Here is an 18,396-nt window from a genome sequence, read left to right on the forward strand (position 1 = left end):
TAAGAGCCAGGGAGAGGGAAGGTCAGCAAGAACCCAGATGTTCAGGAAGACTCAGTCTGGAACAAGTTCTCTCTAGGTTGGCACCTAACGATATTCAGGATCGTTTATACTGCACTGCCTCCCAGATGTTCGTATTGGCGCATAGAAGTGATACATTTAATAAACACAAATTCTCTTGTTACTCCAGGAAGGCTCGGGTCAGTGGCCTGCTGGAGCTGGCTCTTGAGCTGATTGTGTACATCTCTTCCCAACTCTGTGTTGTTAAGTGATCTCCTGTTGGTAGCTTGAAATCAGCCATGTGGGAGTATTTACATCACTAGAATCTGTAAATGCTACAAATCGGCCACCCCACTCCCACCGAGTTGATTGTTAATAATTTACCAGAAGACCACTAGCTCTGTTTCAGCACAGGGCTACATCTGACAACCATGAAACCCAACAGCCAAGGCTCTAAGTGATAAGAACAAAGAAACAACCTTGGCTTCTCTGAGTTAGTATCATAAGAATGGGAAGAGAGGTGTGTCAAGTGTATTAGATACCTATTAATGAAGCAAAAAGGGGTGAAGGCCAGCTGGGGCCAAAAGCGACCAAGGCTCCTTGACCTGACCATTCTCACTCTGCTCAAGGGCGGTGCCAGAAAGAACTGTAGAGCAGCCCAACAGCTCATATGAATCATTGAGCTCAAACAGGATTGAGCAAGCTAACTAACTAATCTCTTTCCCACATTCAACATCTGAAATGTGAACTCATTAAAATAAACACCCATCATTTTAAAAATGGGAAAATTTATTGTGAATCACCTTGCTAGGCCAATGGCGAGATCCATGGAATGCTGCATAGTAGGGATTCATCATTCTCGAGGAACTGGAATTCTTTAACAAGACATGGTGAGGCTTGTCCTCTGGTGGAGAGGAGAGTTAGGAAGCGTTTTAAAGTGCACATCCTTGCTGTGAAGTGCTGATGGCATTCCTCATTTAGGTGACCCCAGACAGGGAGATTTGAGTTTCACTTGGTTTAATTGACTCCCATCTAACTGCTTTCAATTTCCCAGCAAGTAAAGAAATCTAATTTTGTCACCCGCAGGCTGAAATACCTTTTCCCTTCTAAGCGCTCCCCAAGGAAAAAAAGCTGTTGGTCAGGTGCATGGCAATCGATTTATTATGTTTTTTCAGTATTGACAATACTGAAAACACTGAGCATAAATATCTGAACATAATACTTGTTACTGGATAGCATAGGGATTATACCAGACTTTAACAACCCCTGTGACTAACAAATAGTCTTGTTTGTGAAAGACAAACAGACCAGAAAAAAACACACCCAGCACAAACAAATGGTTAAGTCTTAAACCCTTAATTATGTTTCCTAGCAAAATGGTGGCTAATGAAAGCCATGTGTGCTAGAATAGTGGCAGCCTCCCAGATTCCTGCAGCCTCTGCAGGCCCAAGAGGGGGATGTCTCACAACAGCCAAGCAGCAGCCAAACCTTTTCGATTGCCAGTCTGGTTAACTCCCCGTTTTCTCCTCCAAGAAGCTTTTTCTTCTTTTTACCAGAAAGACCTTGCCGGGGATTATATCCATTCCATCTCATAAGGTACTCTGTTTCCAGGGTGCTATTCTTACTGATGGATCACTCTGAAAAAGTTGGTTAGGTGCTGTTACAATGGTTTTTGGAGTTTCCAAGTTCTTACTTGGGTTACCAAGCTACAGGAGGCATAGGTAGCTAAGGTGCCAAGCTGGTTCCATTATGCAAAAAATTTCCTCTTTTAAAGGACATGCACACAAATATGGAGCTGTTTAAAAACAGCATGGGGGGTGGGCTTTACACAAACTTTGGCGGGATGACATAATGGTACAGAGGAAATGGACTTTGCAATTATATTTTCCTAAGTGGTCTGAACTTGGTCTCACTGCTGACATCATCTGGAATGGCTGCGAGGCCTCAAAAGACTCCTCAAGGACTAAATGGCTGATCCTCTATCTCAAACCAGACACAGACAGTCTTAGCTGGGAGGTCTTTCACGGATGCCACTGCTGAGGGCAGGAAGCCGGAGAGAGTGAGCTTCATCCTCCAGTAGTCCTTATGCTCCTTTTGAACTAGCCTGGCTGTTCTGGGTTGTCTTTTGTGATTTGGCCTGGAGTGTCTAGGTAGAAAATATAAAGACTTTAGGCACTGGTCACAATTAGATGTGTAAGTTCTTCAGGAGACCCTCTTTTGTTTTCTTAATCAAAATAATGACATTCTACAAAGTCAAGTCTCAGTTTATAATTTATGTTGGTAATAAAAATAAAGAAGACACACAAATAAGGCCCCCGGCTGGTTACCCCATCTGCATGTTCACAGGTTTCTTCTTTGGTCCTTGGGAGCCAGCAGAGCCAACCCATAGTTCAGCTCTCCCATGACCCCTACTGTTTACTTGTGTTGTGCTCTCTGTTCTTGCCCCAAATTCCTTCACCCAAATGGAAAAAGTGGATAGATAAGTAATTTCTTATTTACATGCATTTTTCTTAAGATTTAAATTGCTTTCCTGCTAGTATTTCCTGACATCAGAAGCCTGTGTGAAATACACAACATATGGGAACTATTTCCATCTGGTGCAAAAGAAAATAAGAATCTGCCTATATTGTAATTAGCTTCTAGACTTAACATGTTTAGGTCTGATCCACGGTTGCATTGGTTGATAATTTTTTTTTCGCTTTTGGATAATTGAGTTTAAAAAATGTAGTGGTTATAAGATGACTAAGGTTCAGCCTACAACTTCCTGTTTGGATGACAGGAAGAACTGTGCAGTGTTTTGCAATAGTTACAACTCTAGATTCTTACTGCCCTTAAAGATAACTAGAGGGAAAGGGTTTTCTCTTTTTAGATACTTACAGCTTCTTTAGCAGAAGTGATGGATCCTTTAGGTAACGAAACAGGTGTTGATGGTGTGATGGGTGATGATGTAACTGGTGGTAGTTTTATAACTTCTTCATCCTTAAACATCAGAACTGAGAGTTGTGTTACTGATTTAAAATAAAATGTGTATTAGATCTATAGTCACACTAGCATGACTACCAGGAACTCATAACAACTACTTCATGTTCTGGCACAGGATTCAAGAGGGAAAATCTGGAAGCTAATTACACATAGACAAATACCGAAGTTTCTTAGAAGCAGATCAAATAGTACAATAAAGATTCCTTACGAAAGAACAGCATTATATTGAAATTCAGTTTCATTAAGGGAGTTAAAAATAGAAAAATTAACTCATTGTTATTTTCATTTTTTAACCTAATTAACCAAATGAAAGTGATTGTCTGACCTTAGTTCCCTTCAGTTGAGGGGCTAAGTCTACCACATTCTCTTTAGATTCAGGCGAAGCAGGTGATTCCACAGGAACACTCATCTTTGGAGCCTAGGGAGAGAGAGGTCTTGTATAAATGAGCTTTCTGCTCTTCCTGAAACTCAAGCACTTCCACAGTAGTCAATGCTTTTTAGCACAACTTACTTTCCACTAAGTCCCTAACTTCCTCTGGCTACACCCTTCGTGAGTAGTAGATGAGGTATGTCCCTGAAATAGCAACTTCGTATCATTTACCTTTGAGTTCTGAGCACCTTTTATACAAAAACTGCACTCTAATTAGATTCTCGTATTCAAAATCCTGTCATTAACAAAGTACTGATTTGCCAATGCTGATCCTGCTCTGTCTCAAAAAAAAAAAAAAAAGTTGCCAGGTTTCAATTACTCATCAGTTTCTAATAGCATTGATATAATTTAGTCAAAACTGACATCTTTATCACTTTTGGTGTCTGATGATAAGTATATTTGCCTGACTTTTTTAAAACGGTAGGTGCTGCTTAATAAAAGCTCCTGCAACACGAGGAAAATGGAGGGAGGGAGTGGTATTTTAGAATAGCTAGCTAACCTGTCTGGAAGAATTCTATTAATTAGGGGCCGGTCCTGCGGCCGAGTGGTTAAAGTTGTACACTCCACTTTGGCGGCCCAGGTTCCTGGGTTCGGATCCTGGGCAGGGACGTACTCCACTCATCAGCTATGCTGTAGAGGCATCCCACGTACAAAATAGAGGAAGACTGGCACAGATGTTAGCTCAGTGACAATCTTCCTCGAGAAAAAAAAAGGAGGAAGACTGGCAATAGATGGTAGCTCAGGGCAACTCTTCCTCACCAAAAAGAAAAAAAAAAGATATTAATTAGATTCAAAAAACAAATATATCACTGCTCTTTGAAAATAAGTAATTTCTTCGTGTACTTTGGAGGGAAAAGGGCTACAAAAATCCAAAATTATAGTATATTTAATTTGATGTCTAAATTTTTTTACAGAACCTAGCATGCTACTTGTTTTTATTTTGTATATATGGAGAATGGAAGTTAACGTGGATTAAAAAAACAACCAATAAAATGCTTAGGAGCTCGTCACTTTGTCCGTGATTCCTAGGTCTTTCTCAAACATTCCAGAAAGTAACATCTGGATATAGAATAATCCTGAGAACCCGAATTTAGCTCTGAAACATTGTGCTATTCCAAGATTTCCTTGCTTCTAAGAATGACAAATAACTTTGGTCTGTCTTAAAGACCAAAGATAGAGTAAGAACCCAGCAGCCTGCCTTTTAAGACAGGGTCTGTTCTGCAAAACTGCTCCTAGTCTCCTCAGATTCCTTCCTGGACAAAGCCCAAATCCAGATTAGTCTCTGGAAATATGGAAAGAGAAAGCAAGATGGTATTTCCTGAAGTACATTTTTCGTGCGGGACTTGATACAATTTTCTTTGGCTTGTACAAGGAGTCACTAGCATAACTGAGATTAAAAATGACTGGTCCTCACTCCAGAGCATTTAGTCTAATCTACTAAACCACATGTGCAGCATCTTCTCCAACGCTCTTTCCTTTCTCACCCATGCAGGTTCTGAGTTAGACATGAGGTCACAAAGCAGCGAACTGAGAGGCCCTTTCTGATGGAGCCGGAGCAATGCTCTAGCGCTTGGGCCAATCCTGGGTTCTTCAGTAAAATACCAGGAGGAAAAAAGGTGCTGAGTCAAAGGCAACAAAAAATGATTAAGGAAATGAGTCGAAGGATGACAAAAAGATTAGGCATTCTAGATTAGACATTCGCTGCTTAAAAGCTAATAGGAATCTAGATAAATGAAACAGATGTGAAAGAACAGTCTCGAAGGAGAAAGAGGTGAAAAAAAAGTCTGCTAATGAAGACTAGACAGTTAAGGAGAAAGAATAAACTGGACTTCTATTACTAAAACTAAATTGAGCTGGGATTAAAGGCATGAATAACCCTATAGCTAGAGGCAGTTTAAGTGACAGATTTTTTTTTTTTTTTAGGACTTTAAAAAAGATTTTAAAGCCAATTGGGCCAAATTCCAAAAGAAACACCTACTCTGACTGTAAGAGGAAATAAGACATTCTGGGGAGAGCCCAGTTTTGTCAGAAATCCAGATTCTCCACGAACCCAGTTACTCACCTCCCCACTTAGTGGTATCTCAATTGGCTTCGGCTTCACATCTATCAGGTAGAAGGTTCGTGACAGGAGCAAAAGAGAAGGAGGGACATTCTCCTTCAGGTGGAGGTCCTGCCACTGGAGAAAGGGAGAGGAATAAAACATGATCGAATCACAGAATGTCAGAACTCGAAGTGACCCATGATAGCTCCTGCTTCCCAGGTACATGCTGATAACTAACGGCAGAACAAAGAGAGGACCACCAGCCACCTGGCTTCTGCGCCAGTGGTTGAACCTTGCAAGCTCCCTCACTCCAGGAGGATCACTCTGAGAGTCAGAGAGGGGGAGAGGTCCACTAAACTCTCAAACCAATTGTGGATCACAGTCACTAAGTATCTTAGAAAAAAAGTAGATAATGTGAAAGTATAAATCAGCCTCATTCACAACCAAAGAAATAAACACGAAAATGGGAATGAGATGTAAGTTTTCAAGTACCAAATTGGCCAAGCTTTTTAAAAAAATATTTTTAGATCAATGATACATGCACAAGAGACAAAATTCAAAAGGTAAAATGTAATCAATAAAAATGTCTAGCTACCCTGTTTCCCTCCCTAGAAGCAACCACTGGTACCACTTCCTTATATAATCTTCCAGAGATATCTTTGCATATACAAATATATGTTATTTATCTTTACACAAAGGGTGACATATACACACTGTTTTGTCCTTTGCTTATTTTCACTGAAATATCTTGAGATTGATTCATTTCAGTAGATGTAGAGCTGCCTGCCTCCTCTTTGAACATCTGTAAAGGATTCCATTGCATGGAAATGCCATAATTTATTTGATTATTCTCCTATAAATGAACATTAGGCTGTTTCCAATCTTTTGCCATTATAAATGGTGCTGCAAAGGATAATCTGTATCATTTTGCACATGTGCAAGAACATGGGATAAATTCCTAGAAGTGAAGTTGCTAGGTCAAAGAGTACATGCATTTTTAAATTTTGCAAGATATTGCCAAACTACTCTCCATGGAGGTTTCTACCAGCAATGCGTGAGGGCTCCTCTCCCAATACACTCACCAACAGGGTGTGTTATCCAACTCTGATCTTTGCCAACATAATAGGTGAATGCGGTATCTCAAAGTTTTAATTTATCTTATTACGAAGTTAAGACGTTTCATATGTTTACCGTTTTTAGATTTTCCTGTCTATGAAATATCTGCCTGTATCCAAACACAGGTTTTTTTAAAATAATAATATATAGTGCTGAATATCATATGGTTGGATTAGCATCCTCACCCCCTTGTAGGGAGACTGTAAAATGACACACCCTTTCAAGAAAGCAATTTGACAGTATGAATCCACTTAATACTGTAAATGTTCAAAAAATAAATGATTTTAAGTACCTCTCTCTACAATATGTTCATCTTCCAACCAAAACAGGTCCAATATGTAAGAGGAAATAGCTACCTGACATGGTTTCAAAGTCACAACAATGCCTCCTATCCCAAAGTGATCTGTGTACCCTTTATGGCACTTTTTACAGTTACAGGAATGAGAATTTTAATAGGAGTTACTCCTTTGTTTTAAAGCATTGACACTCGTAATTAAAATATGTTATCTAAGGGAAAATATTAAATGTCTGTTCCCAAAGCTAATACTTAACATTGGTTTGGGGCACTAATTGGGAAAGCAGTCCCAGGTGAGCCACAGGCAAGGTTTTGACCTCCAGATGGATTCACACAGATGTCAGGCCTCGTATTAGACTCTGCCCAGGCCCTTGCAATACCTGGAGTAGGCAAAGTCCTGAGGTGGCCCCAAGATTCCCGGTCCCTCGTGTACTCATACCTTCTCCCAGTTATTCAAACACTAATCTAGGCACCGCTATGAAGGGATTTTGCAGATATAACGAAGGTTCCAAGTCAGGCTGACCTTAAGATAGGAAGATTATCCCGGTGAGTCTTGCCTGATCACATGAGACCTTTACATCTGGAGCTGGAGGTCAAAAACAGGGGAAGTCTGAGATATTTGAAGCACGTGGGGTTTGCAGATGCAGGTGGCCTCCAGGGCTGAGAGTAGCCTGGGGCTGACAGCCAGTGAGGAAACAAGGACCTCAGTCCTACAGCTGCAAGGAACTAAATTCAGCCAACCAACTGAAAGAGCTTGGAAATGGAGTCTTCCCCACAGCTTTCAGAAAGGAACACAGCCTGCACTTCTGACTTACAGAACCATGAGCTAATAAATGGGGTTGTTTTAAGCCACTAAGTTTGTGGTAGCTTGTTACGCAACAATAGAAAACTAATACAGTACCTTGTCTCAGTCAGAAATAAATCTAGTTTCTTCAGCATCCCACTGCTCAATTAAACAAGGCAACTTCAGTAAGATGGTTCACTTGCAAAGTAGAAATCACAAAATGAGGTCTGCAAATTCTGGGGAGAGAGTTCTAGTGAAAACAGCCCAGGACAGCTGCTACTTGCCTCTGTGAGCTGTTGTCTCAGCTGTTCCTCAGTGAGACCCAGTGACCTCATCCCTCGGGCCCTACAGGCAGCTTGTAGTTCTGACACACTCAAAGCACTCACTCCTTCTTTGGCAATTACCTGGAAGAAATGAAAGGAATGGTATTGGATCTTTTGGTTCCAATTTTACCTAATCTGTACATTCCAACAAATCAGAGGAAACACAGAACCTGATGCCTTCACACTTTGTCCCCTGCACCGGCTGCTGCAAAGGTCAGGAGCCTAAAAGAACAAGGTGACTTGGGAAGCTGTAGCAGTTGAGATGAAGGGAATCCTGCCAACAGGTATTAATATCAGAGATATTTAGATAACTCCTCCCCAACATTCTGTTACCAAAGTACTTATTTCCCCTCTTGATTTGCATTTCTCCTGGTGTGACATCTCTACTCCTCTTCCCTTTTGTGGTAGCTTTAGGAGTCCTTCAAAAAATATTTCACTTGAAAAGCTTTCAACGTACCATTTGTAGCATGTCCCAATAGTGTTCTTCCCCCACTCTCCCCCTGCTACTACCCCAGGGATAGCCCTAACTCCCTGGTCCACAAAAATCCCTCAATAAATAACTTAACAGAGTTTCTGCTTGGTGTGACCCAACACAATGGTACTTCTGGGACCAGTATTGTTTATTCCAAAGTTCTGAAAGCAACAACTGAAATCTAAAGGGGGCCAATGGGATCATGCTTTCTCAGTTCTGGGAATCCTGCTCCCTCAGGCAGAATGCTTTAGAGCAGCTGATTCAGATTCAAGAAACATTCTTTCCACTTTTTAAGGAGTCTAATTAGTAGTTATAGTCCAACGGTGCCCCTCTTCCATAAGATGTCTAGGCTCTGCTTTATGCTTTGCCACCCCTTCTTACCAGGCCAACTCACCCAGCAGAATATTTACTCTGGCACCAGCTCCGCAGGAGGGGAGCAGAGGTGTGGGGGTAGGGCACTGTCCTTGGCAGTGGAAGACTCAGGAATCTACTGGGCTGCTGTTCCTTCCCAGCAGGTCCTAAGTGCTTTAGATTAGTCCCTGCTAAGACATCCAAATTACTAACTGCTTGTGATGACCTTCTCAAGAAAATGGGTCAGAGTACAAGAAATAGCTCCTAAAACGAGTGATCAAGGTTCAGGTTGTCATGGTAATGGTTGTTTAAACCACTCATTTTGCCAGAATCAGTCCATGAGCAGACCCACCAGAAGATACTGCATTTCATTACAGCGCCACCCTAAGATATCTCCCAGCACTTGCTAATTCCCTACAGCTATAGCGAAGCTCTTACTTCATCATCTGCTTTTATAGACTTCAGTTTCATCAGGAGCTGAAAGCGGAGTAAATTGTTGGTTCCAAAGGACTGCAATTCTAGCAGTTTGCAAAGGGCAACCAGCTGAGGTCGATCCAGGTGCTCCAGGGTTAGCTGATCCTCAAATAGTTTGGAAAAGCGAACTATCTCCTTTGTGCTGGGCTTGTGTCCTGTCTGGACCTAAACAGCAGGATGAAGAGGCATTAAAATCTGTTTCCTACTTAATTTAACCTTCCCAGTAAGACTATTTGAAAGACATGTCAGTGCCTTCATGGATTCTATCTTATGTCTGGAAATGGGCCCTGTGGTACAAAGAGAAGTAAAGAAATGTCTGAAGTCAGGCTAAATCAACTGAACAATCAGGAGTGGTTCAAACCTTTTACTCTAACTCTACTGTTCTTTCCAGGAAGTTATCAACATCTTCAACACATTGATTGCATTGATAGGTTTTTCTGCTAACTACTACAATTATATGTATATAACTTAGATATTTGCAAATTCAGAGGTTGTGAACAATTTGGAAGATCCACAATGACATGCATTTTTCATATAACTGCCAGCCCAGCAGTTGTCTGGTATCACCTAAAAGACTTGACACCTGTTTGACGTAGAACGAGAACTGTGTGGAGGCATCTCCTAACTTGGCCCTGTTCCTTCTTGCCATTTCTGTAATTGTTTCTTGAAGAAATTTTGCTAGTTCCAACTTTGCAGCCATTTTCTTCCTCTGTTTTTCTTCCTTAATAATAGAAGAGGACAAAGTTAATCAATCCTTCATGATGACAATTTGGTAGATAAATGTGAGAGAAGAATAACTGTCACCTTGTTATTGCTCATCCCTATTTCATGTATTATTTTCAGACCTAATTGAAGGGGTTTTGTTAGAACCAGAGCAAATAAAAAGTAGCCTCTACTTGCAACTTGCCTCCTTAAGCTTACCTGTTATTTCTAATACAATGATTACAAATATTTGATAGATCCAAAATGTCCCCTCAATGGGAGGCTCTGTCATTATTTAGAATGAGATAGGGGCTAGCCCTGTGGCCGAGTGGTTAAGTTCGCGCACTCCACTGCAGGCGGCCCAGTGTTTCGTTGGTTCGAATCCTGGGTGCGGACATGGCACTGCTCACCAGACGATGCTGAGGCAGAGTCCCACATGCCACAACTAGAAGGACCCACAACAAAGAATATATAACTATGTACTGGGGGGCTTTGGGGAGAAAAAGGAAAAATAAAAAATCTTTAGAATGAGATACTCATCTCTTAACCTGGTGCACATCAGCTAGGCTGCTAGTTGAGCCAACTCTCGGTCTAAGAGCCCTGGATTTTGCTTGGGCCACAAACAAAGAAAACTGGAAATTAACTCTATGTTAAAGCAGCTTACAGTTTAAGTAATGCAAAACAGACACAGTTTATTACAATACAATCAATGAGTTAATTGCTATAACAGATATGAACAAAGCAATACAGAGAAGAGAATTAAATGTATACTCTTAAGACACGATGTTGACCACTACGTCTAAATCCTTGTTCATCATTAGAAATACAATGAGGAAGCATTTTCAAAATAACTACAGTCAGGACTCAGGGGGGGTAGAAAGAAACAGGAAAATATATATACATGTATTTTTTTTCAAGTTGCCCAAGAGATTTTAATAATCAGCCAATCATAGCAATTATTGATTTCTTAGAAATATCTTAAAAGACTCAGCCAAAAAAATCACACGATGGCAACACTATCATTAGAACCCATTTGGTCATCCATTACATTCATCCATATCCATCCATCCATCCATTCACTGAACATCTACCATGTGCCAGATGCTGGGGATGAAATGAGCAAAAGTAGATATGAATTCCCGCCCTTGTGGAACTTCTAGTTTAATGTGAGAGACAAACATTAGTGACTAATAATAATCCAGTAATTCCACAAATTAATGTAAAAGCATAATGGATAAGTACTATGAAAGAGAAATGCATGGTACTGTGATCCGATGTAAACAGAAAGCTAGCGCGCTTGCTCGCTTTCTCTCTCTGTCTTTTCATGGAACAAAGCAAACAAGAAAGTATTTTCTAAAACTGTGGCCATAATGTGTATATATGTACATTCAGGGAATGAGTAGTGTTGAGGAAAGAGGAATATTTGGATAAATCACTTCCTCTACTCCCCCATCTTCCTGTATTCACTAACACTTTCCTTAGAAACCCATGGTATTTATTTCTAGATCCTGATTACTTTAAATGTTAAGTAAATTAAACCACTGCCAGGCAGTTAAATTTTGCAGTTTGATTCTACCCCTTAAAAGTATCTCAAATCTATCTTCAAGTTTTTATTTCTAATGCCACTTTCATAATTTAGGCTTCGTCATCTCTCTCGCATGCTATTGCAATAGCTTTCCAGCTGATTTCCCTTCCTTGGCCCTGCCCTCTTCAATCCTTCCTCCCAGCAAAATTGTTTTTCAAAAACACGGATCTAATTGTGTTACCTACCCCCTGCTTAAATTTACCTTCCATTATTTACCACTGTCCAAGCTAAAGTCTAAATTCCTTAGGGTGGTGGATGTTTTCCAGGCTGACCCCAACACAGCACTTCTGTCTCATCATCTACCATTGATCCCCTTATATTCCAACTACAAAGAACCAATCAGTGGTCTCTGATTATGTCATACTCCTTTACACTGTTAAGCCATTTCAAGTGCTAATCTTCCTATCCAGAAGGCCTTTCAAACACTGTGGTAAAATCCTACCACTCTTTAAGTCTCAGTTCCCCAAAGTTACATCTTCTGTGAAACATTTCCCAGTCTGCTTTAAAAGCTGCCCTCTCATAACGATGTGTTCATGCCATCATACCACTGTCTAGCAGAGTGGCACAGAATGGAGAGAATGAAGCAGCTGCCTTGGTTTTCCAGTCTGTCACCTTCAGAGTGACCATCATATGAGGACACCCTCTTCTCAGGGACTATTCATACACACAAAAGGGTCTGTTTGGCTGAATAAATAATGCCCACTGTTCAACTAGTCACCTGAATAAATAATGTCTACTGTTCAACTAGTCACTGCAGTAACAGTTGATTTTTGTTTTCTTTATTTTTTAATGGTTAAAAACAAGTTAAAATTCAATGGGAAGGGATAGTTTTTTTCAACAAATGGTGCTGGAAAAACTGGATATCCACATGCAAAAAATGACTTGACACTGATGTTACACTTCTTATAGAAATTACCTCAAAGCAGATCATAGACTTAAATGTGAAACTGAAAACTATAAAACACCTAGAAGAAAACATAGGAGAAAATCTAGATGAACTTGGCAATGAGTTTTTCGATACAACACCAAAAGCACAATCCAAGAAAGAAAAAATCAATAAGTTGTACTTCATTAAAATTAAAACCATTTGCTCTTCAAAGGACACAGTTAAGACATTAAAAGAAAAGCCACAGTCTGGGAGAAAACATTTGCAAAACACACATCTGTTAAATGACTTGTATCCAAAATATAGAAAGAACTCTTAAATCTCAACAATAAGAAAACAACCCCATTAAAAAGTAGGCCAAAGATCTAAACAGACAACTCCCCAAAGACATACAGATGGCAAATAAGCATATGAAAAGATGCTCAACAGTCATTAAAGAACTGCAAATTAAAATAACAAAGAGGTACTACCACACATCTATTAGAATGGCTAATATTCAAAGTCCTGACAACACTAAATGCTGACGAAGAAGTAAAGGAACAGGAATCCTCATTCACTGTTGATGGGAATGCAAAATGGTACAGCTACTTCGGAAGACAGTTCATTGATTTCCTACAAAACTAAACAGACACAATTGATCTCCTACGTATTTACCCAAATGAGTTGAAAGCTTATGTCCACACAAAAACCTGCACATGAATATTTATAGCAGCTTTATTCATAACTGCCAGAAACTGGAAGCAACCAAGATGTCCTTGAATGGGAAAACAAACTGTGATACATCCGTACAATGGAATATTATGCAGTGACAGAAGGAACTGAACCATGAAAAGACATGGAGGAACCTTAAATGTATATTTCTAAGTGAAAGAAGCCAGTTTGAGAAGGCTACACACTCTATGATTCCAACTATATGACATTCTGGATAAGGCAAAACTATAGAGACAGTAAAAAGATCAGTGGTTGCCACGAGTTCAGGGAGGAGTGAGGAGGGAAAAACCAGGTGGAGCACGAGGGCTTTTTAGGGCAGTGAAACTATTCTGTATGACACTGTGCTGGTGGATACACGACATTACGCATTTGTCTAAATCCATAAAACTATAAAACGCAAAGAGTGAACCCTAATGTAAAGTATGAGCTTTAATTAATAATAATGTATAGATATTAGTTCTTCAATTGTAACAAATGTACCACACTAATGCAAGATGTTAGTGATAGGGGAAATGGTGGGGAGGGGGTATCTGGGGGCTCTCAGTACTTTACACTCAATTTTTCTGTAAACCTAAAAACTGCTCTAAAAAATAAAGTCTATTAATTTTTTTTAAAAGTTAAAAAATCCTACATACCTTTTTGGATTCACTTTCAAAAGTTGATGGCAACATCTCTGGGAAGAGTTTCAGAAACACTGGTAATAAGAATTCCATGAAGGGTACAATTATGAACACCATAAATGGAACCAGGCGGAAGAAATCAACACAAGTTCTCAATAGCTAAAGAATTAAACGCATATGCAATATTCATTATTTTAGGATGTACCAAAAACAAAAACCAAAGAGCCTGCCTTAGCTCGTAAAGTGTTAAAAACACAAGACAGATTTTTTGCAGCTGGTTATAAAATGGCAAGGCTGGGTTTTCCTCTTTACCATAGATCTGAAGTAATACTTATGGGCTATCTTCAAGGAAATCTATGACAATCAAAACATATTATTGGTATCTCTTAGCTTTCATCTAACTTAGGGGTCCATAATTTAATAACATGATAGCTATTAAAATTTTTTGAATGCATATACTTAATATACGAACAATAGTTTGTATTTCGGATGCACAGATCAAACCTGAAGCCTCTCAAATCCCTGGAGAGATTAGAAAGCACAACTATAACCTTTCTATAGGCGAATATACACAACGTTTAAGAATCTTGCCTAAAGTTGTACAGCAAGTTAGTTGCAGACAAGTAAGAAACTCTGGTTCTCACCATCAGTTACTATTCCTACTTTGAGGTTTTTAAGATGAATTTTAAGTTGAGCTTAAAACTTGATTCCCACATAGTTCATTTCAGCTGTACATTTTCTGTCTCAAATATGATTCTTGCCTACCCTTCGTCTCTCTCTCCTGGTCAGCACCTGTCCGTGCAACAGCCTCCAAACCATTCTGGCAGCAACTTTGGTGTCAATCCAAAGCAAGTAGAATCCATTGTAATAATATTTAAGTTCATCCATAATTTTTTGTCTATAAGATCGCTTTTCCTCCTCAATCCTCATGCCAGTTTCTTTTGTGGGCTGAGGGCTTGTCACCCGTGGCTTTTTTGTGGTTTGCTCTAGCTGAGGTTTGCCAGGGAACTGTTGTAGCCAGCAAGTTGACGTATGCAGCTTTTCTATCGTTGTAGTTCGTAAGCGAAGCACTTTACTGGCTGACTGACTAGGGTAGGAGTATTTTTTGCTTCCGCAGTTCTTCATATACATTTTATTTAAACGGGAATCTGGCAAGTGAAGAAATGCAAATGATGGGGAATAAGCAGAGCTGGTAGAATGGACAAAACGGCCAGGGAATCTGGAAGAAAGAGCAACATCCTCTGAGTGGAGCACAGACTATCACAAACTCGGAAGTCAAAAATAGATATTCTATCTGGTTAAAATAAAACAATAGTTTTTAAGCCTGTATTTTAAAGGAGACGATGTTCATTAATGAATGAAATATAACTTTTTACCCCAGTGGAAGAGCAGTATGCTTTATGGCTGAATGATAGACTCTGTGAGAAATATTAATAAGTTAATTCCCAAGAATAATTGCTATATTAGAAGTTAGAAACTCTTAGTGTTGATTCAAAAATCTAATAGCAAACATTTTTCCACTAGCAGTTATGTTTGAAAGTTTGTCTCTATCTCCTATCATAGAACAGGTGGAACACGTGTCTTTAGCTACTCTACTGACAATAGGAATATTGTTTGAACAAAATACTTCATGGTTCCTGTGGGGATTAACCAATCACACAGTACTGCCTTGTCTATGAGTGCCAGCGGACTCCCTCAAATGAGAGGCATTTATAGCTGAAATGCCCTTCACCTAAGATTCCTCAAGAATGTCAGCAATAAGAATTAGAATGGGGCACCCCAGCCAGGATCTCTACATTCTAGTTTTGCAACAGCTCACAATCTTCCGTTAAACTAGCCCACCACATTGTTTGAAAATAAAAATAAGACCCATCTAGACAAAAAAGCTTCCTGGCAAAGAGACTTCTTTTGGCAAACAGATGGCTTTTTCCATTCTTTCAGTCTTTTTTTGAAGCATGCCAGGATAAAACACTTTCTGAGAGGCCAAAAGGTAAACTGTACAATGTATCCAGCACATAGTAAATTCTCAGTGAATATTCTTTAGAACAAATAAGTGATAACAGATCTTACTTGGGCAGGTATACACCCTAGGACTGGCTTGCTTGCCAGCCATTTTACACATTTTTACATCTAAGGGCCTCATGTAACGTTCATCGATTACAGAGGTGTCACTCTAAAACCATTACATCTTCCACCTTACCTGCCCCACTTGTCCACAAAACGAGATCAGCCTGAGTACTAAAGCATGTAAAAATTTGGGGTAAGTTTAAATATATCAGCTTCCTAAAAACCAAAATAATGGGGCTGGCCTGGTAGTGTAGCAGTTAAGTTCACATGCTCTGCCTTGGAGGCCTGGGGTTCACAGGTTCAGATCCCAGGCACAGACCTACACACCGCTCCTCAAGCCAAGCTGTGGCAGCATCCCATATACAAAGCAGAAGAATATTAGCATGGACGATAGCTCAGGGACCATCTTCCTCACATACACACGCACACAATAAATTAATTTTAGAAAAAACCAACATAGTTATAACTAGCAAAGCTTTAACTGTATACTAGGCCTATCCTTTTACATATATCTTTGTTATCTAAAAGAATAAAGTTCAGATAAATATTGGTGAGAGCGGATTTCAAGGCTTACCTTGTCCGGGCAATAGCTAAGACTGTATTATAACTGTAGAAGGCCATGTTTATATCTGTCTCAACTAGTCAACATAGGCACCTAAGCAGAAGGAGTAAACAATTTAGTATTTTAAGAACACATCAATTATAACGATATCAGGATTTAAATGTTTTTAACTATTGCAAAGGTAGAAAACTCGCATATTCTATTCAAGGTGTAAAATCTCGCTCAAGTTCATTTCCAGCAGTCATGAATAATATTTTCTTAGCCCTGAATTTGAGAATGGTACTTTGAGATCCCAACAAATAATGATCTTTAATATGATGATGCTCATGATGGTGACATGGTCTTCACGGACATTTTGATTTCTGGTCAATAGCACCTAGCAATCTACTTGAATGGTTGCCAAGTATTTAAGAAGCCGAGCAAGACACACTTACTGGTTGCCTAAAAATACAGGTAGAAATTAAATATCCCGGATTTGTTTTCAGTTACCTTTTTACCATACTTAGCAAAGCTGCCCCAAATTTTAAAGATTGAAAGTACTCACTAATCTCATATATGTACCAGTGAAGATGTACACGTATCTACTAACAGTTCAAGTGGAGGTGAAGCGGTTTCCCGCGCTAGCGCTTCTTCAAAGAGCCCAAACTGAGCTTTATACCTTTCAATAAACTTTACCCAAACCCTTCTTCAACCTGTGGCTCTTTTCAGCCAAGGGCAGCAAGGAGCTTTACTATCAACCTTGCTTTCCTGCAGCTGGGAAAGCAGTAACAGGGTCCCTCCTGGACGGAAACCTCAACCAGAGAGCTGACATTCCGAACGAGAGTTCAAATAACACTCGGGAACATCTGAACCCAGCCCAAGGGCGGGTGGCCTCACGCTGACGAGAGACCAGATCCGATCCCGCGGTTCGCCCGCGCTCCCCGGCCCGGGGTCTCCGGCCCTGTGCTGCGGGCGCCCCTTGCCGGGCGGGAGGGCGGGGCCGGGCCGTGAGCCCCGCCTGCGCCATCGCACCGCCCACGCCCTACGCCGGCGCCCGGGGGCCCGGGGTTACCTTTGCTTCAGGCACTGGACGACTCGGGGGCAAAGCGAGCCCTCGGCTCCCTCAGCCGGTGGCTTTGGTGGGCGTTGTGTGTTGGTGGACTGTGTTTGTAGTGGTGAGGTCTGGGGGGGTGTCTTTGTTTTGGGGTGCGGGGGTGGTGCAGGCACGGGAACCTCCTAGGGGATTCGGGTTTACGGAAGGTAGACGACGAGAAGCACGGTGCGGGGTACGGAAGAGAAAGGAGGCAAAGCACGGAAGGAGGGGGAACGGAGGCTGAGCTCCAAAGTTGGGGGGCGAGCAGGGGGACAGGGTCCAGGGCCGAGGAGAGCGAGGTGGAGAACTGGAAGCTGTCGGGAAAGCGGGGCGCTGATGGGAGGAGCAGGATGCGGAGGGAGCGGACTCCGGAGGAAAACAGGCAGGCTCGGTCCACCCAGTAACAGCCGGAGGACTCGGCCCCCCACTTCTACCTCTTCGGGCGGCTCCCCGGAACGGCTGCCTCAGTCCTCCGCTCCCTTCTCGACTTCCCCCTCCCGCAGCTCCCCAAGCTAGAAAGGCCGGAGGCCAAGTCTCTATGGCTCCACCTCCTTCCTCACCCGGTACCGTCACTGAGTGACGACACCATCCACCAATGAGCGCTCAGATTCTGGGGAGGGAGGGCGTCCTTCGCGGGGGCAGCCCCAGGAGGCAGCAAGGTCTGCTTCCCACCGGCGAAATGACCTCTCTGTTGGGTTTAAGGAGAGTCTGTGCTGGGGGGCCCAAGACTGACGTTTTTCTGCCTGTCCACACTCTGTAGGTTGTGGACTAACCCCCCTTCCACCCCGAAAACCCTTCACTGAAACCCGGATTAAAGAAGCTCTTACTCTACCGGTAGCGTAATGTGCCTGATAGTCGCTATGGTAACCATCTTGGAGTCAGGAATTACATCACTTTGATGTATTCCCGCACCCTCTCCAACTCAG

The 18,396-nt window shown here is 41.2% G+C and overlaps 1 protein-coding gene across 4 annotated transcripts; it reads right to left on the reverse strand.

Moving 5' to 3' along the window:
- Nucleotides 1-772: 772 nt before the first annotated feature.
- On the reverse strand, nucleotides 773-18,028 carry LETM2 (leucine zipper and EF-hand containing transmembrane protein 2). 4 transcript variants are annotated; one of them, XM_014831095.3, is made up of 11 exons: nucleotides 17,905-18,028; nucleotides 16,411-16,491; nucleotides 14,535-14,988; nucleotides 13,785-13,928; nucleotides 9,849-9,986; nucleotides 9,230-9,430; nucleotides 7,930-8,049; nucleotides 5,472-5,585; nucleotides 3,305-3,397; nucleotides 2,875-2,976; nucleotides 773-2,143 (listed from the first exon to the last, which is right to left on the reverse strand). In XM_014831095.3, exons 2-11 carry the CDS (start codon nucleotides 16,455-16,457, stop codon nucleotides 2,081-2,083), a joined length of 1,476 nt encoding a protein of 491 aa, XP_014686581.2. In that variant the 5' UTR covers nucleotides 16,458-16,491; nucleotides 17,905-18,028; the 3' UTR covers nucleotides 773-2,080. The 4 variants fall into 4 exon arrangements, 3 of the variants coding, with proteins under 3 accessions (XP_014686581.2, XP_014686582.2, XP_014686585.1); XM_014831096.3 differs by having other exon boundaries at nucleotides 17,450-18,000; XM_014831099.3 differs by lacking the exons at nucleotides 16,411-16,491; nucleotides 17,905-18,028 and having other exon boundaries at nucleotides 13,785-13,843; nucleotides 14,535-14,657.
- Between the last annotated feature and the right edge of the window lie 368 nt (nucleotides 18,029-18,396).

Source organism: Equus asinus, chromosome 27 (assembly GCF_041296235.1).
Source record: "Equus asinus isolate D_3611 breed Donkey chromosome 27, EquAss-T2T_v2, whole genome shotgun sequence".
Lineage (NCBI taxonomy): Eukaryota > Metazoa > Chordata > Mammalia > Perissodactyla > Equidae > Equus > Equus asinus.

What these genes read in the sequence shown, in the direction of transcription:
- LETM2 (XM_014831095.3), bottom strand. Translation starts at nt 16,457, where the DNA reads ATGGCCTTCTACAGTTATAATACAGTCTTAGCTATTGCCCGGACAAG. An exon ending in TCTCGTTCTACGTCAAACAG is followed by an intron (nt 9,431 to 9,848) that starts GTGTCAAGTCTT and finishes CCTGCTGTTTAG; the next exon opens with GTCCAGACAGGACACAAGCC. An exon ending in CTCAACTGAAGGGAACTAAG is followed by an intron (nt 2,977 to 3,304) that starts GTCAGACAATCA and finishes CTGATGTTTAAG; the next exon opens with GATGAAGAAGTTATAAAACT.